This window comes from Epinephelus fuscoguttatus, linkage group LG8 (assembly GCF_011397635.1).
Source record: "Epinephelus fuscoguttatus linkage group LG8, E.fuscoguttatus.final_Chr_v1".
Lineage (NCBI taxonomy): Eukaryota > Metazoa > Chordata > Actinopteri > Perciformes > Serranidae > Epinephelus > Epinephelus fuscoguttatus.
Genome location: NC_064759.1, coordinates 19,542,038 through 19,565,918, shown reverse-complemented (window position 1 = coordinate 19,565,918; position 23,881 = coordinate 19,542,038). Strand labels below are relative to the sequence as shown.

Genomic DNA, 23,881 nt, shown 5'->3' with positions numbered 1-23,881 from the left:
GATCAGGTTTTGAATCTTGTCCACTTTTGTGTCAGGATCGGCTGCAGACTGACTTGGCAGAGATGGCTGCCATCTTATTTTTACAAGGACTAGTGTATTTTGCTCATACTACCACTAGATGGAACAAAAAAGTGTCCACGAGCAAGGACAACAGGTCTAAATTAAGTAGAATGAAGTATAAGGTCAAGTAAACCCAAAATGTGATGTCTTCATACAAGGACACAGGGTCGCAGGAGGATGTAATGCACCTACGTTTTGTCTTCTTTCCATGTTTATGTTCATGTTTTCCTGCATCTGTGAACTTATTATGTCAAACTCATCTATGTAAAATGGAATGAGTGCTGATACTGATATGCCATTTAATCTTTAGCTCAACAAAAGTACTTGGATTATGAACTGAACGAAGATAAACTGCCTCACATTTTACCCAAGGACTACTCACTAATCTAAAACAAATTAAAAATAAAATAACTTTAACAGTATCCGGTACTGATCAAAATATAAACTTGCTTCCATACATGACTTTGATACCTGATAATCAGTCTTTTGGTGGTAACATCTGCACACTTCTTCACACAGCTATGTATGAAAGTTCATACAAGAACATTTGGTATAGGACACTTAGTTCATTCCTTCATGGTGAGAGTGGTGCTGTTACAACCACAGTCAGTCTCCCCTACAACAACTTCTGTCTCTATGTAAAAAATAAAATAAAAAAATAAAAACGGATGTTGTTACTGTTTTTGGCCACGTATTATTTTGGTTTGTGAAATTCAGTCTTGCACTCCCTGGTTCTGCTTTCTGTAACTGGCCAGCCACTCCGCCTCAAGGGGTGTACAGAAACAACCTTACACACACACACACACACACACACACACACACATGCGTGCACACACACTAACACACACAAACAAACTCCTCCCAACAAACACACACAAGGTACTGTGTTTGAATTTTTCAGTCTGTAGCTGTTTCACACCACACAGCATCAATGTGTATGACAGAGCGCAGCAGATCTGGGTTTAATATCATTGTTGTGCTTGTGAATGCTTACTTTTATCTTTTATTATTTTTGTGATAAGCTACGTCGTTAGGCTCCGTTCTAAGTCTTACTCATTATATGCTTTGTTCTTTCACTATAAACCTGTCTTACCTGTTCTTCTCCCCCATTCCCTCCCCTCTCTCCTCGTCTCTCCTCCTCTCTCTCTCTCTCCACTGTATGACCCATCCTACTCCTTGCTGTTGACTTGCCGTGACTAGCCTCAGGAAAAGTTGCCCAATGTTAATGTTTGACAAGTAGGAAGAAGGGCCTTGGCTGCCATATCTCGCTCAGTCTTAGACAACACAACCACACTCTTTCAGTTCTCTTTCTGCTTGGGAGCTTGTTGCTGCTTTGTGAAGGAATTACATCAAATCCGAGGGAGAAAGACAGAAAGACACCATGGGTGAGTTGGTGTTATCGCTGTTTGTTGTACACTGGTGGAATTTAAAAAAAAAATGCTCTTGGTTGTCTGTTTGCTGAGATTCTGGAGATTTGATGGTAAAACAAAGTGTAAAGGTGAAATATCGAAAAAGATTGAGTTGTTATGTGTCTTCCCAAAAGTATTTTAATGTGGCATGCATTTGAAAGTAAAGTATTGGTATGTGGATACCATTGCATAACTTAGCATTAATATGCATTTGCGTTTGCTGAAACATGAGGGTAATCTTATTTTTTCTATGTACCCAGAGATCTATTTCTATACTTTTCTGTACATTTGTTGATTTTTCTCCTCTGTTAAGCTCTTGAAACACTGCAGGACAACACTGACTTAAAAAACATATTTCTCCACTTGTAAGAAATGATTAAGGACAGAATAAAACTGTATGGTTTATCTGTCATACTGTACTGTACATTCGCACAGGGCACAGCCTCCACAACGTAGAGGTTTGTCTTGGTTTTGAAATGTCAGGACACATCACTTGCAAACACTCCAGCCTTTGTGCAAAGAATTTAATTTTCTGCCCCATTTACATCGCCACTGCAGAGGTGCTGGTGCTGATCGACTTCGAGGGCACCATGGGAGACGAGATCACAGTGAGGACGGGGGATGTGGTCAAAAACGTCACCAAAGCCAGCGAGGAGGGATGGCTGGAGGGGGAGCTGAGGGGAAAGAGAGGCATCTTCCCTGCCAACTTTGTCAAGGTCTGCTAACGCTTTATAGCCCAAAGCAGTGTGCTCTTACTATGCTGTGTGTTTATGTTCATCCACGTGTGCTAAAATATGCCTCATTTTGGTTTTTCATCACAGGAGGTGCCGGTGTATCTGATGGGAGACAGCAATAGGGAACCACGGAGCATTAGAAAAAGTACGATGCTAAGTATAAAGTCTCAGCACTTTGTCTTTTCTTCTCTGTTATCAGCCTTGGAATCAGAAAATAGCCGAATAGCATGTGTAAGATTTCATTTTGGAATTCTGTCAAGTCCTGTAAATGTTGTTTTATTATTGCAGCATTATTGTAGCATTTTGGATCCAATATATCAGCCAATTATTCAAACGTTACAAAAACACAACAACCTAACTGTAACCCTAACCCTTACCCACAATGGAGTGAACTTTTGATTCATATCAATTTCTTGGGAAATGGTACCAATTACTTCAAATGGTCCATACCTCAATTTGGATTGACGCACCTTATTTGCATATAATTACACTATTTAAATTTGTATGTGTAAAAGATCCTGAGGTAATTGCCTTCTGGCGCTGTATGAGGCACATTATGTCAGTCACGCAGATACAAAGAATGATCATCCTGTTGAAACATCTGCACATATTGCAACATGTGGCCCTTATCTCAGCTTGCAGCTTGAGCTGACTCAAAATAAACCATGAAAATATTTGACATTCAAAACAGGTAGTTTTTTTTTTTTATTTTCACTCTCTTGGTCTGAAAACAGAAGTGTTAAACGTTGAGGCTGGTGTGGTGCATGCACTCAGCAAGACAGTGCAGCGAGCGAGCCAACTGTAAATGTATGTTTACCACATCCTCGCTGCACAAATCATAATTACAATGTATGAAAAAGGAGCGGATAAAAACAAACTGCGTCTTTGAGGGATTAGACTTGTTAGAAGCGTCAAGTGCTTTGCAGTGTCAGCACTATCCTGTTGAGACTTGACCACTTCTGCCTCCGTATCAAGCTAAACACACTACTACTGAGCTCTGGCTTCTCAAAGTAGACTATAAACTTTACATCTGCGTGTTGATGTGGTGATTCTTTGTCTTTCCAGCGAAGAGGATGAAACAGACGAGGAAATGCGAGGTGGCGTACGCCTACAGCGCCATGAATGAAGATGAGCTGAATCTGGTTGTTGGGGAGACGATAGAGATCATCAGAGAGGTAGAGTCCCCTCTTACCAAACAGTGACACTCTGCAAACGAGCTGTGATACCCTACGGTTCAGGCGTCTTCCTGCTGGCTGATAAAGCTGCTCAGTAGCCAAAACCTTAGTATTGTATGTAAATCTGGGCGTTGGTTAAATGTTTGCTCTGCCAGTCTGCCCTCGGTAAACAAAGATTCTTTTTCATAAGGTATTCATTGATTGTTCGGGTCTTTCTCTCTCTTTATATCATGCTGCCAGGCTGACAAAGCATGTGTCCCAGACATATTACAACTTGTGAACTGATCTGACTAGTTCTGAGAGTTCTCGCAGACGTTCATGCCAACATGTGATCACAGATCTGAATCAGATTAATTGTAATCTCTGGAATGTATACTGGGTGTTAAATGTTTTAGCTCGAGTGTTAATAAGCACAGTGTGTCTGTACTTTTTCTCTTAAATGTTTTCTCACATACTTTTTTGCCATCTCTCCTTGACATAATCTACATGACAGATTGAAGATGGATGGTGGATGGGGGTGAAATGTGGCAAAGTGGGAGCATTTCCGTCGAATTTCGTCAAAGAAATTTTTGTTTCGCCTAAAGGTCGGTGAAGCCAAATCCTTTTTCTGTTTATTTATTCTTAAAAAAACAGTTGCCGATAACACTCTTTTACTGCTTTTACAGAAGGCAAGTACAACGAGAGCAAGGCAAGACCCAAGCTGACTGACGCAGTCTTCAACAAGGAGGTACGTCACGCATAAATAACGTTTCTGAAACCTACGAATTGTTGACCTTTGACTTAATGTACTTTCTGTCCTCAAAAAGATATCTCAAAGGGCAAGTGTGAGGAACAAAGCAAAAAACGGTAAGTCATATAACAACCTGCTATAAAGCTTTGTTACTTCTCAAACTGTTTGCACATTTATGGACTGAATGCTTGAGTCGTTTCAGACACTTTCGCTTTTTAACAGCATTTCAAAGGCAACTAGACAGGTTTGTTTATACCCAGACATGCGGTTATTCCTGTAATTTTACCTGAAAGGTTCATGGGTGGAGTTTACTTTAAATACTTACAGCAATGTGGCTTGATTAATCACTTCACAAAGGATTACATCAGAGTGAAATATCCCACAGGGATCAAGGTTTACAGCCTTTATCTCCAGTTCGTCACAACCTCCATCTGATTAGTCTTTGACTTAGTATTGTAAAGGGTGTATACAAGGCTGATAAGATGAGTCATCATTGTTGAAACCTCTTAATCCCGTCACACTGTTCTGTAATACTTTCTAAAAGGTTAGTAACCCTCTTATCTCTGAAACTATGTCTCCTCAGTGGCCGAGTGCTGCCAAGTCATGTTTGACTACAAGGCCAAAGCAGCAGATGAGCTGGATCTGAAAAAAGGCGACGTTGTTGTGATACTGAACAAGGTCTGAGCACATTTTATTGTTATTTTTCTGGCACTGTTTTCAACATGTTTTCCCATGACGTAATGCTTTTAAAAGACTCCTTCGGGTGCAGTTGCTTCTCTCACAAAGTGGTTGCAGGTGTATTATGGTGTTCTTCCAGCCAAACCAGTTGTGTCACTTTCAAGGAAATCATGTGTGCAAGGTGACGCGCGTGTTTTAGTGACGTACATGGGGCAGTTGGCCAAATCATATTGTATCATAGAGGAGAAAAAAAAAGATTTCCGAGATTGATAATAAGGCAGTCACATCTTGCTTGACCGTTGGGTAACCTCTTGTGCAGCAATTTGGCGTCCCACAGGACACTGGCATGTTTGAATGTGACTCTTTAATCTCCATCTGAAGGAAACAGAAGATGAAGGCTGGTGGGAGGGAGAGCTAAATGGATGCTGTGGCTTCTTTCCTGATAACTTTGTCATGGTGATACCACCAATGGACGGCCTGCAAGTGAGTGGACTAACACACAGTCTCAAGAATATCATTGTTGGACGGCAACTTCTCCATATTCAAGATCTGACAACTGCATTTTGCTGCCATGAAACCATGGACATGCTTTATAGTAATTAATATGTTCTATACTTTTTATTATTTTAAAATGCAAAGTAAACACTGCCACTTTATCTGTAGCTGGCTGGTATTTGTGTTACTTTAGCAGCCCACGTGCAGTGAGTCAGGATCCTCTTTAACATCCTCTGTTTTGGAATTACTCACTGAAAATTCCCTGAGTGGAAAGAGTGTATATAATTGAGATGCCTTTAATTCACAAGGGGACGTACTTGCCAACCTGTTGAGTTTTCCATTTCTCCTCCTCTAGTCTGGGACCGCAAGCCAACCGCCTGCACGGACCATTAGGAAGAAACTCTCAGGTAAGAGAACAGCACGTTCAGAACAGATCAGACACAGCAGCACAGGAACAAGCGCTGTTTGACATTTGAGCTAGACTTCATGTTTTAGAGCTTCTCTTCTGACTCACTGACTGCTGTTGTGTTCAGCCTGGCAGTGTGTTGACAGTTTGGACCGCGATGGATACTTTTTTGTTAGCAGCTGGAGAAATTGGCTGCAACGTTGGTTGGGTCATTTTCAGCATGTGGTGTAAAAGCAGCCAAAATGGTCCCCTGATCATTGTCATTACTTCTGCTGAAGCAACTTGAAGCTGTTTCAGTATGATTCAACATGTCAGTTCACACCGTTGGCTAATGATACTTATGTTTGTGCCATTTTCATCAACTTCACTTGCATAACAGTTCTGACGTCTTAGTACTAGAGTTATTCCATTTTATGCAACTGTATATTTGTGCTCCACTAACTAATGGGCCAATATTGTACTTTAACAGCTTTAGTTACTCTGCAGATTCAACTTATTATTACAAAATATTATCAACAAACAAAATATGATGACCTATTATAGATTCAGCTGGGGTGAAAAATAGATACAGCATAGTATCGCAATATTTTTGTGTGGCAATATCGGATTGTCACAGTGCCAAGTATCGATTTTTTATATATTTTTATATAAATAATTAATATGGCAAATACAAATTATACTTTAAGTAGCCTACTAGAATAATTTAATCAATTGCTCTTTCAGTCCACTACATACATTTTACTGCAAAAAAAAAAAAGGTGAATGGTGAACTGAAGTGAGATGAACTAAGTGAAAACTTTATCTTATTAGATAAAACAGATGTTGACAAAGTTTCCCTTCAGTGATATAATTTACAGTTTAAAAAAAAAAAGGTAATAAATCCAAATAGATTTTATCGCAATACTCAGCATTTCACAACAAATTTAAATCGCAATAATATTGTATCGTGACTTAAGTATAATGTTAATATTGTATCGTGGATCCTCTGGTGATTCCCACCCCTGATATTTAGTAGTAGGGCTGCAACTAACGATTATTTTCATTGTCGACTAATCTGTCGATTATTTCTTTGGTTAGTCAACTAGTCATTTTATCGAAAAATTTGTTAAAATGTTGAAAAATGTCGGTCTGTCTCTCTCAAACTCCAAAATGATGTCATCTAATGTCTTGTTTCGTACTCACGCCAAAGGGTTTTAGTTCACCGTCATGGGAGAGTGTGTAAAGCTGCCAATATTTGAACTTAAGAAGCTGCAGTAAGAGTATTTTGGGGTACTTTTATTGTACTTTTCTATGAAAAATGACTCCGATTAGTCGACTACTAAAATAGTCACCGATTATTTTAATAGTCGATTAGTCATCAATTAGTCAACTAATCGTTGCAGCCCTATTTAGTAGTTACAATTAACCCCACTTCCACCAGAAGCTACATTAAAGTAATGCTGACACATCAATGGGTCATTCTGCATGAGCGCTTTTATTTTAAGTACACTTTGATTAACATAATACTTATGTATTTTTACTTTATTGATTTTTTAAGACTTTTATTTGTGACAGAATATTTCCACACTGTTGTATTGCTAATAATATTTTAGTAGAAGATCTGAGTACCTCTCTCACCACTGCATCAGTTTGGCCTAAATAACTGAGTTTTTACACCCTGTTTATTCTTCATTACATGTGAGAAAAGACTATTTTTAATGTTTCCCATTCCTTACAAAACTTTAATCATAAATAAATGAATTTGAATTTCATATTTCAAGCTTATTTGACACCAGAGCGGCGTTACATGATGAGTATATCTACTTCTCCAAACTGTACCTTGTGTGATTTGAATCAGTTGGGGACTTTCTTACATATCATGTGGGAGTGTCCATCAGTTAAAAGGTCCTGGGAGCAAATAACTAATAATGTCTATCTGAGATTTTGGGTGTAAAGATTGACTGCTCTCCAGCATGTACGCTACTTAATGATGATTCAGGGCAGAACTTTAATCACACTCAAAGGCAGCAGTGGTTATAAGCATGCAGTGCTGCTAAAAGATGTTATGTGGAAGCAACCACACTGTCTTTCTTTTCGCAGTGGAAACACTCTTTAATAGAGATTTTATCTGTGGAGCTCTCTGTTGCTAGGATTAAGGGGGCAGGTTACACTGTGCTTAAGGCACTCAATTTAGCTAGAAAATTAATTTCTATCTATATTTTGTCTTTATTTTTACCCTACAGTGCACGTTTGAGAACTTTTATAGTAGAATTTAGAGAAAGACTCATGGGGACAGGGACGGTCAGGGTTGATGAATGATCAAAAGGTGCAGGTGTATATGTAGTGCCACTTCTTTATGTGTGTTACTGTCTTTGACATGACAGCAGAGCTGTGTTTTATGAGGTATGATGTTATTGAGAGACGGACAGACAATTTTGTTTCAAATTTTTCTCAAATTATTTGACTGTGTGTCATTGCCCTGATATCGACATGTGTTGTGATATTGACAGCAGGTATTGGTTAATGTATACCTGCAAGTTGTGTCGAAAACAAAATTATGTAAACGCAAAAAAAAAATTAAATAGGAAAGATGATTTTCACCCAACATGCGGATGATCCGAACTCAAGAGTTGCGCCAACATGTCTCTGACTAAGAAAGCAAGCTGTCTGTGATATTGCCCGTTCAGATGTTATGACTACAAGTATTCACCCAGTCACCATGTTAGGTCGGCAGACGTTCTCTGTCCTGCAGTGCATGATGAGTAAACTCACCATACATCAGGTGCTGCCTCTCAGAGAATTCTCACAGAAAAACTGAACAGTTGAAAACACAATGCTGTTTTTATTCAAACCAGATAGACAGTATCGTCGAGCCCACAGTTTTAGTTTAAAAAGAATTTGATCCACTAAAAAAACTTAATAAAATTTTACTATACTGCGTAAATGGAGATATGACCCACAATAACAAATTGTTGTTGTAATTATTTATATATTCTCAGTTATTGCAGCCAGTATGTTACTTTTTTTAAATTTGGTGATAAAAAAAGAGTGAAGGAACATTAATAGCACGTATAACAAGAAGATGTAGAGGTTAAATCTGTGAGACACAAAGCAGGATGTGGCTTCCTGTCAAGTTTCAGCTGAGGAGTGTTGCGGGTCATGCAAGTTGCAAATTCTGCAATTTTTTTTTACTATCAAATTCAGATTACAATACAAATTTAGATGTCTAACTCAGTTGGAAACTGAAAATACATGCTTATCAAAACATCTGCTGTCAGTGAAACAGTCTTGTACAACATGCTCAGCTTTTCACAGATGTCACCTGAACTAACCGAACATCAACGCAGTCTCATGATTTGTGCTGCCACCACATTAAAGTCATTACAGCGTGGTTTTTTTATCACACAGAAGAATTTCACAGGAAGTCTCAGACTATAGTGAGATGGGGGATGGTTAGACTGGTCATGTGACACAGTTCAGGAGTCTTGGAGGAAACAAGGGGGTGGAGGGGGGGGAGGTGGAGGAGAGCTCTGTCACAGGGATTTTCACAACCAGCACAAGAAGCAGCACTTGAGCTACTACTGCTGTGTGGATGGTTTGGCTGAGAGGGAATGTTGCACAATGCTTTGAACACTCAAGGTAGGCTTCCTGTATTCGTTACTCATCTCTGGGTCTGAGCGTTATGCAAAGTATTGTGCTTGTTTTGGTGCTGTGCATTAGAGCAGTTTTACGTCTCAGATTTGTGTTTATATTTATTCAGTAGAGCTGTAACCAGGTCCCTCAGCCTCCTGTGTTTGAGATAAACACTTGACTTGCATGGCAAACAGGAGTCTCTCACATTAACTTCAGTTCACTGAAGATCATAATTCAAGCATCTATTCTTGCAGTCTCCACAGCAGAGTCCTCTCGAGGGCTGTCTTTCTTTTATTTTCTATGAGCTGAGGCAGAGTGACTGTCCCTGCTGAACTTGTTGAGACCCCTGGGAGCTGTAGTGCTGTGACTGGGTCTGCTCCAGTGATGTGCACATCTTTGCCTTCCCATCCAACTGCTCATGAAATAGATACCGGCTTAATTATAAGACTAGTCGTATTTTTTCTCCGCCACATTTCTGGGGTAAACATATACAATTCTTTGACTACTATAATACATCAGCTGCGTTATAGTTCACTCATGACAATGAAGACAATACTACATTAACAATAGTGTTGTCTATAGAAGGAGAATGAGTAGTGTGTTCCAGTGCTTACATATATTACAGGAGACGCTACACCTGCATTAGGTGCGAAAGCTATGTTGTATTTATCCAAGGCAGATTTGCTGAGTGTGCATACTCTATTTTAGCAACAGCCTGCTCTATATTCATGTTGTTACACACAATGACAGCTGGGACCCTGCAGATTGAGAGCACCTTCAAAGTAGATGCTTAGGGAAACATTTTTTAAGCTGGCCGATGGACTCAAAGTGACAATATTTGCCTGATGGTGCAAAAGTGAGCACCAAAATCCGGAAACGAGTTAACATTTTCGCACCTCCTCTTGGAGTCATTGGGTTTTTTGAATGGTTAGATGCTTGAAATAAGGTCTGTGGTTAACACAAGCTTAAGAGACTTTCCCGTTTTGTTCTATGACATAAAATACATCAGTAAATACCTCACTCAAGAATTTTGAAGCTTTAAAGCATCTTTAAAAGGTGGTTGCTAACAAGTTGCCAAATGAGACTACAGAACGTAATCATCACATCAAACATGGCTTTACACCCTTGTTGTAGTGGCAATCTTAAGTCATGCGAGGGTGGCGAAGTTTCACATAACATAAACTCTTCTTTGCCACAGAGTTTATTTTCTGTGAGTCCAAAATCGAGAGGAAATCATTGGCTTTTTGATGGGGGAACCAGAGTGACACTAACTTCTGCGTCAACCTACAAAGAATGTCATCCCTGCAGCACTCCATGGGATGCCACTGCTTTCTGGTGCAGCAAATCAAATAAATGACTAAAGCAATATTGGGCAAACATCCGGCCTACTTCTGCATCCTTCTGTTTGTCAGCTCGGGTAGTTACCAGCTACGCTCCTCCTAGTGGTTGCTTTTAATGTACCCCCGGTTTTAACATATGCTTGGAGATGGAACAATCTTCAGAAAGATCTAAAATCAAAAACACTTATATCCATTGATGATTTTATTTGTATTTTTATTTGTAGCCTTGTAATTGGCTGCTCCCCTGGCTGGATCTCTCTTGTAAAAGAGATTTTCAATTTCCACGAGGCTTCCTGGTTAAATAAAGGTTAAATAGAAAATAAAAATACTACTACTTTATATTTTGTCCAAAGTGCAGCTGTGTTATTTACACATCAGATGCAACTTTGTGGTAACAGCTCACTCACTGCTGCTTTTTCAGTAAAGACAGAAGTCTCAGCGATGGAGAAAGGTGGGCCAGCAAAGACAAAAGGTACAAACAGCATTCGCTTTTATCATAAATCATTATATAACACTCCTTTGGAAAGATAAATAGTGTTGTGGAGTAACATGCTGAATTTGCTTTACAGATGATAAACCAGAGGTTAAGGACCTGAGAAGCAACCCCCCAACCAAAGTCAAGTTGCCAACACTCAACAAGCCCACCCCGCCTCCAGTCAAAGACAAACCCACCAAGGTTTTACCCAAGTGAGTGATGCCAAAGCACCTCTGATGTCGTGCCTCGCGACTAATCTCCATGCAAAGCCACCAAAGACTTACCAGGGGAATATGTCTTCCAAGTCAGAGACTTGAATAGTGATTCATTTGCAACCTTTCTAAAGAAAAAGGACTTTAGGAAATGTCAGGAACACTTTCTCCTCTTTGGTCTGGCACCAGGAGCTGAGCCTTTAGATGTTAAAGGTTTTGGTTGCCGCCACCGGTTGCCATGGTGTCCTTAAAGAAGAATGCCAGGATGCCCGACCTTTAGCAGCTCAGTGGAAACTCTGGGATGAGTCAGATCGGGCCTAAACAGACGAGAGCAGCCCATTTCCTGTTTCCTGAGCACACACACACAAATAGGCACACACACTCACACAAAATGGGGAAAACAAAAACAGCCCTGTCTTGAGGGGGCTGCTAATGGAGAGCAAGCTTTTTTCTGAAAATTGTTTCCAAGTAAATAGCTCTTAACGGGACAACTATCCAGCTTCCCTCTTAATGTTTTTTAAAAGCTCAATCTTCGAGGCCTTTACCTCAAGGCTGATTATTTATAAACCTCATATCAGATTTAAACAATGCATAAAAGGTGACTGATGTTGAGCTGTGACTCTGGGGATCTGCCATAACTGCATATAAGCTGTGAAAGTGAAACATGTGCCAGTACAAACTAAGACATACAGAGAGACTTCAAGCCTTCAGCTGCCATGCTTTGCACCTGCACCCAGTTGAGTTTAGGAAATTGGAAACCGCATTCAAAGTGTTTTTTTCCACTTTTGAAAACGTGAACTGCAGCCTGTGCACCACTTTTCTTCCACCAAGAGAGAATTCTTGAGAGAACTTCCCCCCTTATGTTCCCCACTTTCCATTTACTTCAATAACAAGTCAACAAAAATTAAATCTTTTAACATTAAACTCTTATTTTCACCAGAACCAATGGTGATGTGGCTCCTGTTGCCCCAAAACAAGCGGAGGAGAAAGAAACCAACAGCTTTGATGGAGTGGATGTGCAGACGGAGAAGCTGTGCCATCCTACAGCAAACAGAGCCAAACCGCCGCAGAGGAGACCGCCATCAGGCCTCGGTTCAGCAACACAAGTATGTTCACATTAGTGAAAGACTAATATTGATTTATCACTTCTAATTTGGCAACTTTTGCCTGAGGTATAAACAATATAGAGGTGAGGAGTTACAAAATAAAAGCCTGAGTGAGGCAAGAACTGCCGACAACCAGCTAAACCACATTGGTGGTGCTAACCGTCATTTCTGTAGATGACCTCTGCAGCTTAAGATTATCACTGCAGCAATGAGGCAACTCCCTACTTTATCTTGTGCATACTTGCAAGGTAAAGGCACTTACTTTATTCAAATGGAACTGAACACATTTTGTGGTTCTTTTTTCTCTGTGGTGACATATTTCTGTGTCAACTTATTGCAAGCACAACTTCAATAACTGAGTATAATTTCCAAACTATGCCACGAGTAGTAAATGCTAGAGAAGGAGCTTTTCTTCAACCATTTTGCACAAAGGTTCAGCAGAGAAATCACTGCAAGAGAGAGATAAGATGTGTTTGTGCAAGAGAAGAGGCCCTAGTGATAGACACGTCCCAAGTTTTCATGAGCTGCCCCAAAGGCCATTTTTACACTGGAAGCAACAAGTTTGGGCCTGATCTCTAGGGGTTTATCAAAAGTCATTCTGGGAAATGAAAGAATTCATTCCCAAAAGTCTCCTTTTATGGTTTGTACTTGGCTGCCCCAGAAGACAGAGCCAGATGTTAAGTTTGTATAGTTGGAGAAGAAAAGTATTTAAGGCAGGCTGTGAGGGATGATTATTAGCAATTAGGCTTGGGCGGTATATATTTTTTTCATAGCTTCCTGAAACTTCCCTGGGATACTTGGTATATAAATATGGTATTTACTAGTGTGGCTATGCTACCCCCACTCTCTTAGCTTTTTCAGTGTAATAAATAGACAATATAAGCTCACATAATGACAAGAAAGTTAACATTCTTACACTTACGGTTCTTACAAACAAAGACATACAACAGTACACCTTCTGATGTAACATTTCTCCCTTTCACCAAACCATTAATGTTAGCTTCACTGCCTCATTAACTTATCGTGAAAAACACTTCACTAAAACCAGACAAAGACAAAATAAAACTCAACAAAACCTTCTTAGTTAGTCTTGTGAATCATCTAGTTAATGAAGCCCACCAAACAGATTTCCACCAAACAGTCCAGTACGGTGCAGTTCAGTTCGGTATGCTGTGAAAAGTTGTGGATGGTACCAATGGAAACGTTCCTTACTGTCGCCATTTTTGGTCCCCCCCTCTGTTGGAGTACCTAGCACACAGATCTGGTACTAAAAGGTGGAGCTGTGAACACTGCAGTCTGTTCACTGGCGGATGGTCACTCTGCTCAGGGCTGAGCTGTGGCTGGTTTTGAGGCTCATGTAACCACTGTTCATACTGTGGAGACTTTTATTAGTAAACTGTAACTATAAAATGAAAGGATGTTTTGCTGCCTCTCACAGCAGCTGGGGTCTGAGAAAAAATAACTTAATTCACTGGGCTGACTGCCGGCAACTTTTAAGGTGGAATGTTTACTTGTAATGTTACTCAATGCATGAGTTGATGACGTGAATCCATCAGCACACCTTAAATTTTGATGCAACAACTTTGACTATAACTTTCGTTTTTATTGTCTCTCTTGGATGACATACACTTTTACTAATGAGTGGATCTCTACAAAAAGCTGTGGGCTCCAGCAACACTAAACCCCTGAGCTTGCCTGGGAAGGACTAAATTCACAAACCTGCTACAGTTAAATATCCTATGGAGAGAGACTCTCACTGCAGCCTGATTTATTTTGTTATGAAAATGTCGGTGTGTAACCTCGCTCTGTGGATAATAAACAACTTGCAGACTGAAAAAGGCGGAAACACAGTGAGTGCTGGACGGAGCAGTGAGTGACAACAACACTGCCCACATGAAAGAGTAGTGTTTGCAGTGGAAACACTAGGGTCTAGGTACCATGTCTGAAGGGTTACTGTTGGTTCCAAAGGTACCATCCTGAAAGTGTTTGGTGGAAACGGGGCTTAAGTCCTCTGTTCCAACGATCACCAACTCTGATTTGATCAAAATAAAACTTTAATTCACAGAGGCAGATGTAAAGATATGCTGTTTTTGCTCGTGGTTTCTCTTTCTCTGCTGTTGCTGAGTGGCTGTTTACAGTCCTGTGACGTTATTGCCACCACTCAGTGTCAGTCAGCACCTGCCTGTTTTTTTCTACCAGCAAAGACCAGAGATTGACTTCTGGTGGCACCTGATGTGCACTACACAATGAGTTTCATAGAGACATCGGCACCTATATTTTTGACCGTACTAAAAATCATAAGCTTTGGGATTTCTAAATACCCAGGTATACCGTAGTTCTGTGATACCATCCAAGTCTTTTAGCGATAATTGCCATTAAAGTATGTCTTATGCTCCTTTGCAGGCCCAGGGCGCCACTGACCAGAAAGAACCAGAACTATCGCCAAAAAAGTTCCAGACAGAGAAATTACCTGGACTGCAAAAGGTTTGTGACATCGACTTTCTAGATACAACACAGCACAGTGTTGTTTATTCAATTAAAAAAAACCCATACAAGATGTTAAAGGTCTGTGCAACGTTATGCAAAACCTCCCGATTTATTGCAGGGTACAGAAAATCTTCTGCCATCGCCTGCAAGGCCTGATCCTCAACCCAAAACACCACCCCCAGTTCGACCAACACCACCCAAAGTAGTTGTGGATGGCAGGAATGTGACCCATAAAGGAGAAGCAACTATGGAAAGCCTGCAGGCTGAGATCAAAGAGCTGAGGATGGCTCTGGAGCTGCTACAGACAAGACACGAGTGAGTATTACTCATTTTTAAAGTGAGCATTTGAGAACATTAACGATATGAATAAAACTGTCTTGTCCTTTTGAACTCTTATGGAGGACGTGTAGACAGACCCTCTATCCTAAATAAATTCTGGGTGTTGTTTGTGGCCCCCAGCACACACAGGAAGTGACTAATCAAACCTAAGACAGAAATACAAACTGTGTACAAACATAAGTGCTCCATCCAGAAAAAAACTGTGTTAGATCTTTTGCATCTCTTTGATTTGCTTTGATATGACACATCACAGAGGCTTGATTGCTAAACATGAGCCGTGCTGTGTGAAGTTGTAGACGTATGATTCACTGGCAACTGAACTTCTGAGGCTATTCAGAGAGTCAACATGTGATTACAACCAGAGGAGCTTTTAAAGTGAATCCACAGGCTCATGTATTTTGAAAAAGCTTATCGGGCCTGAGTGACTTCCCCCTTACTCTCTTGTTAGTGCCGTTGTGTCACAACCAAGGGCACGGTCACACATGAGTAAATGCAGGCCAGGTCGTACTGAATGTGGGCAGTGCCAGATGTGACTCACACGGAAGGCTAGCTTGCAACAAATGACAAATGAATGGTAGCTAGCTTGCTCATGAATACCCCACAATATGATGTTATTGGTACAGTCACCATTTTTACACTCCGTGCCTGTCTCTCTAATGTGGAGCAGTTTGTAATTTTGCTGACCAATATCATACAATACTGTCTGGTTAGACACGTCAGCAATTAATGTCTCCTCCATCTTGGCTCTCTCTGAACCTTCAGCCAGTGACAGTCAAGTGGGATCATCCACACAGACTTCTTTGCTATTGGTTGAGGCTGCAATGTCACTGGTCAAAGGTCACCAAAGTTGGAGCCCACGCAATGTGAAGATGCCAATTTGCTTTGCCAATCGAAAGCTAATGTTTTATTCGCCCCTTCCCTCGCATGAAATGCAAGTGAATGGGAGGCGAATATTCGCTAATGCTAATTTGCACGTGTGAACGTACCCTTACATTCTTATTGGCCCGTAGAGTTTTGGAACAGCATGTAATCCTCATTACAGCATGTTCAACCTCAAAACAGTGTGCATCGTTTTGCTAGAGTTTCTAGGTTGAACGACATATTTCCTCAAAATGGTGCGCAACTGGCTTTGAGGTACATTTCTTCTCGTTTGGTGGGTGTGTTAGAGGCATTACCCAATCGGCAGAGACACGTATAAAATGAATTATAGTAAATCTTCACTCATTCTACATACAGTTTTGGTTCTACTTCATGTGAAGCCCTTCTGAATTCAATTTAACCCTGTTATATTAAAAGGCAGTGCGCTTGTGTAACACAACAGGGTTTTCAATGCACCATCGTTCCCATTTAAATACACATTTCGTTGGGGCTGAACAAAGCTCTACTAAGGTCTAATCAGTTACTCTAATCAAGAGTAACCATAACACCTGTGATGATGTGTGCACTCTGCAGGGCCTTAAGGGCTTTTACATAAAAAGGTATGGACGTAGCTATTTCCTCATGTCAATGTTTCATGAGGACATCCATTTATACATGCTGATATGTTCTAGGTGTCCTATTTTCAAACATATTTTAACATTTTGGAGATGAACTGTAATTTTATCTTATTGAAAAAACAAAAATGAATCCAATCTTAGCCTCTTGTGCCCTGTTTTGGTTGCCTGGGAACCAGACGAGTCTGCAAGCTCACATTTTTTTTGCTCAATTAGGATTTGTGATTCAGTCTGGAGATGTCAATCTTCTGTTTTTGTGCCTTTATAAAGCTTCTGAGATGCCACATGACCCAAAACACAAACCTAATGTCCTCTCTGCACTGCTGAATCACACTATTTCTAATGTCTGGAACAGACAGTCTGCTGATGTTAATCAAGCTAGAGACCCTTATAAATGTATCATCTGATTTTGTAGCTGGTCAAGGCACAATGCTTTATATGTTTTGGCAAGGTATTTGTAAAACAATCGTTTATTTCTCACAGTGATACCCAGTGTAGTCCGGTGCATTTTTCTATGTTGTGAGTGTCTGCATATGCCACATCAGGCCTGAATGATTGTATTTGAACTTGAAATAACTGATTTTCTTTGGCCACTTGGGGCATCAGCAACAAGTTGTAAACACATGATGACATATCTTTACCTTTTAAGATGATATGGTAAACTGCTGTTATTATAACTACTTATTTACAAATGAGGCACTTACAGAACAAAATTATTATTCATTTGGAGTCATGTTTCTGGCCACCTGATGAAGTTAAGTCCATTATAACTCTTGTGTGATGCTAGCATCTACTAAATCCTAAGGGAAATATCTGGCTCTTTAGCTGCTCAATGCTCCAGTATAGTGAGTACAGCCTGATGCAGCTGAAAACTGAGCTACAAGATTGGTGAGACTGAATCACAACAGAAAAGTTCCGGGCTAAACAACGAGCTAAAATGAGCAGCAGATTGCAGAGAAATATATTTTCTATTTCAGGTGTTTCATTAGAGCTATCAATATCAAGGTCATTTCTGTTTCAATCTCATTTATCCACACAACTAAAGCAACAATCTACATTAATAAACATTCATTTTACAGGAAGTGTGCATCCTGACCTATTTAGACATGTCTGCAAACTCATCGTCTCTGTCTCTATGTCTTTTGATCAGCCGAGACATGCAGGAAGTGAAAGAAGAACTGAGGGAGGAGAGAAGCAAACGAGAGGCACTGCAGGTCAGAGAGTTTTGCATGCATTCGTGATTTACACCTACCGCATATCGCCACAAGAAAAGAATAGAGAAGCTGTGGTTCAGATCATGATCATGACCGTGGTATAATTGATCGTTGAAAAATGTCTTTCCCATACAGGAGGAAGTTCACAGTTTGAGGATGAAGCATTAATCCAACTGCAGACAGCTGTCCATCTGTCTGTCTGTCTGTCTGACACTGTGCCATGCAGGCTCTCGCTCTGCAATTTTAAACAAGATGAACATTTTTCTGACGTGGAATGGGGATGGAGAAAACAAGCGAGCTCTCCCACCGCAGACTCCAAAGCGAGGGCTGAATTAGAAAGTATAGTTGGATCAAGCTCATCCTGCACTGGACCGGAGAAACTTGATTGTTCAAAAGACTTTTTAATGTACTGTTAAAGTTTTTACATATGTGAATGCTGGAAATCACAAATATTGGTCCTAAGTGGGTTGTTTTAAATTGTTTTGTTTCTTACTTTTATCATTACTGTACTTTTAACATTTACACAGTTAATGCCTCGGCAGAGTGTGTAATATATGCAGCTGTACATAGAAGGATATATTGTGATGTCATTTGCAAAGAACTAAAATATAATTATAAGTCATCCAAAGGGGCATTGTTACATGAATGTTCATACCTGAGATACTACTGTCGAAAACATGGGCTGACATGCAGGTGATTTTCTACACCAGAATGTAATGCTGCATAAATCCACTGGGGGGTAGTGTATGACTATGATACATAAAGAGAAGTGCTTAACTTTTCAGTCAGTGTTGGTGGACGTAACCAGGCAATACTGACCTCACATTAGTAAAACATATTTCATTCAACAGAGTGAATGTGTTGAGATATACAGAAATGGCTGATGTTAATGGACTGTGCTTTTATAAAACAAAATCTTGAAAACACTTTGGGGGTTAAACAGAGTTTGTGGTCAGCTGCGTTTTTTTGCTGTTAAGTGGAAAAGGCATCCTGTGTCACTCTGAGAAAAACTGACTCACACTGAAAACTCTGAACACAGTGAGTCATCGCGATGGATGCAGAGAACGTGGGAAGAGAACTAATAACAAATTCTTTACACCCACCAGAGGGAGGGCTATTTAATTTGACCACGCCATCTTTACAGTAAGAATCCGGTTTTGGCTCCAAGTGGTATAGCGGTGGCGGTGGTAGTGCGCTCCTGTCTAAGCCTACTAGTGTTGCCCACTGTGGAGCACATCTGGACAACATCTGGAGCTCATCAGGGACCGGGTGCTTCTGAAACTTCCATGGGAACATACTATTTTTAAAAACTGTGTTGAATAATGGTCATTACAGGCACATTCCCTCTCGGACGAGGGGTGAAATAAATGAAACTAAACAAACAAAAGGGTCAGTTTATATTGCACAATTTTTGCAAGATATTAAGTGTCAATGTCCTTTTCTGCACAGATCTGCACACTAAAGCAAAGATTTTTTTCACTGAAGGGCCTCTAAAATATTTAATAATGTCAGTAATGATGAGGGAGCTTAACAGAAATGGGGTTATAAAGTACCCCAAAGTGATTCTTTGGCTTGTAATCATGTTTTGGTACTATATGGCACACATCTTCTACAGGTGCTACACGGTGCCTTTGTCAAATAGTGCTATGTAGACCCTTGAAAGATACCGAATAGCAGTATAATGCTTTAAAATTTTACGCCTTCGGGCTCTTAAATGATGTCAGATAATTCCTTGGACGAGTCAATATTCCTCTACATCTGTGGTTCCCAACTGGTCCAGCCACGGGGTCCAGATTTCTTTTTAGTCATTAGTTCAAGGTCCACACATTTAATACATTTAGCAGCATAGGTCTGTTTGGCCATTTCATCAGGCTAGTTTGCTGTCTCTGTCAAGTAGCTTCAAAATAAAAGCTCTGTGCCGGAAATTCACTGTACTTAAAAATAAAGTGTGATTTTTACAAACTACATCACATGGGGTCCTTTTAGAATGGGCCCGAGACCCACTTTTGGACCGCGAACCAGCAGTTGGGAACCACTGCTCTATATGACACTCTTAAAAAGTGAATGATCATTAGTAATTTCTTTAGAAATCTTGACCCAGAACCAGAATGGTGCACTAAAGCACAACATGATTTAGCCATGAACTTCAACATTGCGATCAACCAATCACACCCCAATGACATCATCAGCGTGCTGCTTCTGTACATGTCAAAATTCCTTCGTGCTAATTCAGAGCTAAGCTGCGTTTTCCAAATTTAAGTTAGTACAATTTAACAAAATTCTCAGTGACACTGAACGAAATCTTTATGTGCCACTGCAGCATTCATAAGTTATGTAGGTAGGCTATGCTAACAAGTTAGCTTGCTAATAGGCTAGAATATTGTTCACTAATATTAAAGACTAAAGATAATAACATTTTTCAATTGCAAAGACTGGTTGGTGATTTGCAATTTTTGTAGACTATTCAAAACATGTTTTAGTTTTTGCAAGACTGCAGTGCTAGTGTTGATCCGTGATCCCTGCCATTTTGATTGGTTAGTCGCATCGTTGGTCAGGGATCGGAATGTGGGATGTTGATCTAGGAGCATGTCCTACTTGTCTCTGTCATGCTTGTACAAAAGACTTACTGAAAAACACAATACATTACCTTTTAAATCCTGAAATATTTCTGTGCACATGAGGACAAACAGGTTGACAGCCACTGCATTAATGTAGTATCCTCTGAAAATACACTGTTTGTAGGCTACTTTGATGTGGCATTTTTATTCTTTCCCCAGTAAACTAAACTAAACTAAACTAAGCTGAAGAACCTGTAGAGAACATTTTAAGTGCCTGTCTTGTTCTTTAGAGGTTCTCTACTGGAGAAACCTTTAAAGAACCACAGTGAGGCTTAAACAGTTCTTTGTGCCCCAGCAGTGTTATAAAGCACCTCAACCCATGCCCAAGAACTGCTAAGGAACCAACATTTTTACAGACACTACAGGCTCTCCTATAAAATATAACACAGTGCTTGCATAAGTATTAGACTCAGTGTACTGTGATATGGGAGGAATGTAAGACAAGTAACATGGAACTGTTGGGAACACTGAGTGTTGAGAACTGAAGCATTTTGGAGCTCAGAGGTCAAATACAAAAAAACCCCTCTGAGCTAAAAATAGAAAGAGAGAAAAAGGAGCTGAACTGGCGAAGAACAGTTCGCCTCTGTCAAAGAAAAGAGCTGGGCAGATGCAGAAACAAATCATGTGTGTGACCTCATCGGAAATGGCAATAAATCTGCCGCATATCTAAAATGCTTTTTAAGAAGGAGCCTTTCACTGAGGGGAATCATAACCCTTAGAACTGTATGGTTTGTGCAATGTTAGACTCAAAAAGGTTTGATTTTGGCCATTTCAACAAAATGTGATTAATTAAAGAGGTAGTTCAGCAGCATGAATGTAGCCAATAGATGTTATTATCTGTAAAGGCTGGTTTCTGGAATCAGCCAAAGAACCACAAAAGACAGCCTGAAGTACTATGTTCGTCTTTCCCACGCTGTGTTGTGGTTCAGATTTATGGCTTTCCATAACTGGATTTTCCTCATGATGATGTTCATTTAATTTTATTGATGTATTGTTTCATAACTGTAATTACAATAAGGCTGAGATATGCGCTTCTAATTACATCCTAATTACATCCTGTAAAATGAAAAAGACACTATTAGTGAATCGTGGGTCTAGCGAAACATATTTTGGGTCCTACGATTTTGGAGGTTGACGCCATTCACAAGAGGTTTATACAAATGTAATTACTCAGTTGCTTCAAAGAGTCCACGCCATCAGCGCCACTGATTTCTGAAAACCCGTGACCACATGAGAGGCTCTTCCAAGACCTCAACAGAGAAGACTTCAGTGTGGGCTCCATCTGAAAACAGAGCGGGGCCCAAGGCAAACCTGAAGCCTGTCTGCTCCTCCAGCACAGTTTGTACTTTGAGGACGACTCTAGCGGAAGTTCCTGGCCTGCCTCCATCTCCAACCAAGACTTTCCTTTGAGCAATGCTACACCAGCCGTTTCTGACTCCACATTGGCCAACAGAAAGAATGTGAACACATGCCAGACACTGATGAGTATTAAGTATATTTTTTGCTTTGTAAGGCTTTATTGACATGCCAAGAATTCATACTTTTATAACTTGTAAATCCTCAAACCACTAAAAGACTGACATGTGATAATGTCTAGCACAAACATTCACCCAGTGTGGGCAAACCATCAATGTTCTGTGAGTCTTTATTGGCAACCAAACAGTATTTCCATCCTCCATCTCACATGGAAGTGGAACAGAAATATTATGTGAATGCAGAGTTGATATTGGCCACCTAAGCTGTGACCCTGTCACCAAAGTCAGAATAGCAGAATTGTGAAAGTGAGGATAATACACTCCCCATAAAACCATATTAGACACAGAGCCTGACACCGGCTATTATGTGGAGTCTATTCTGTGTGGTCCATTCCCCTGCAAGACACCACACACAATGAAGAGAATGTACTATCTAGTGAGCACCTGGTTCCTGTGTGGCCATTAAGTAACAAAGCACCTCCAAGCCGTGAATAAACTGAGACAGCATTCTTTTGAAATGTTATGAAGCAGAGGCTAACAGCAGATTACCATCAGTATCACGACTGTAGCTGAGTGTAGCAGCATTGACTATGTTTACATGCATCATTTAGTTTTCATTTGTGCGTACATATGGTCTGAGGACGTTCTAAATCTGTTTGTAGAGCAGAACAAATTCAGCAAAGAAAATATTGATGAACCCCAGAATTTTACTAAAACGTTTGTACACATGGTTTAGGCACAGATTTGTGCGTAAACACTGTTGGTGATTGAAGTCCATTTGCAGACAAGAAGCAGCCAGTCTCAAGTCCTGGCACCCCTTTGCCACACACGCCCAAGAACTGCTCCGTACAACACCATCTGATACCTCTAAGCCTGCCCGGTCAAGGCAAGAAGGTGGGACCAGTGGAAGTTAGCAGGACTATCAAGACTCAACCACTACATTGAAGACCCCACAGATGTTCCCGGCCAGCACCTGCCCCGAAAGCGATGGGCAAGCCTTGCTCGACTGAGGACAGGCAAAGGACGCCTCGGGGCAGCAATGCAAAAATGTGGTCTCTTGGACAATACAGGGATCTACTACAAACTCTCTGAAACTAAGAGCTCACGTGACCCCTACGACTCTGCAAGGGTTCCCACCCACACAGGGTTTAAAGCCTGCAACTTCGTACCAGTCAGTTAGAACTTAAGAAGCGTCTTGGGTGAGAGGCCAAACGTCTTCAAGAAACGCAAGCAAGTCCAGTTGCCTACGATTTTACGATTACCATGACCTGGATGACTGAGAATCTTCACCGACGCTATAAACTGTGGAACACATAATAGCCAGTTGCCCCAAACACCAGCCACCGAATGGCGATCATAGTCTAATTGACCTGGACGATGAAACAAACACAAACCCCACTGAAAAATTACTTTAAGCCAGATATGACGAAAATGTGAAAATGGCTGTCCTGTGCGTGATAAAGCCGTGCTGTGTTTCTCATGAAGCCAGTGAAATTATTATATAAATAGGCTGTGTGCAAAACAACAGTTACATGTACAAGCCAGAAGGCACTGACAAAAATAATGTCAACAACACAGGAGGAAATATGCCACAAAAGCAATTAAGCCCCTATAAAAAGCATCAAAGCCTCGCAGTGCACATGCCAAACAACTAAGAGCAAAAACCAACTGAGTCACATCAGGGAAGAGGTTCAGTTATTCACAACTACTACCAGTGCAAACACACTGCACATAGTTATCAGACATTGACAGCCAGCACATATCAAAAGCATAAGAGCATTCATTAACAACCAGCACATTTCAGCAGGATAAAGATGAAATTA

At 40.4% G+C, this 23,881-nt stretch overlaps 1 protein-coding gene across 1 annotated transcript; it reads left to right on the top strand.

Annotated features, from left to right (window-relative positions):
* Positions 1–1,280: 1,280 nt before the first annotated feature.
* Positions 1,281–18,891, top strand: sh3d21 (SH3 domain containing 21). The gene is made up of 17 exons (XM_049583017.1): positions 1,281–1,445; positions 2,028–2,185; positions 2,291–2,348; positions 3,269–3,378; positions 3,872–3,962; positions 4,044–4,105; positions 4,185–4,224; positions 4,692–4,786; positions 5,168–5,269; positions 5,637–5,688; positions 11,061–11,111; positions 11,209–11,326; positions 12,267–12,432; positions 14,836–14,916; positions 15,038–15,234; positions 17,902–17,965; positions 18,101–18,891. The coding sequence occupies exons 1-17, from the start codon at positions 1,442–1,444 to the stop codon at positions 18,131–18,133; spliced, it is 1,482 nt and encodes a 493-aa protein (XP_049438974.1). The 5' UTR covers positions 1,281–1,441; the 3' UTR covers positions 18,134–18,891.
* Positions 18,892–23,881: the final 4,990 nt, after the last annotated feature.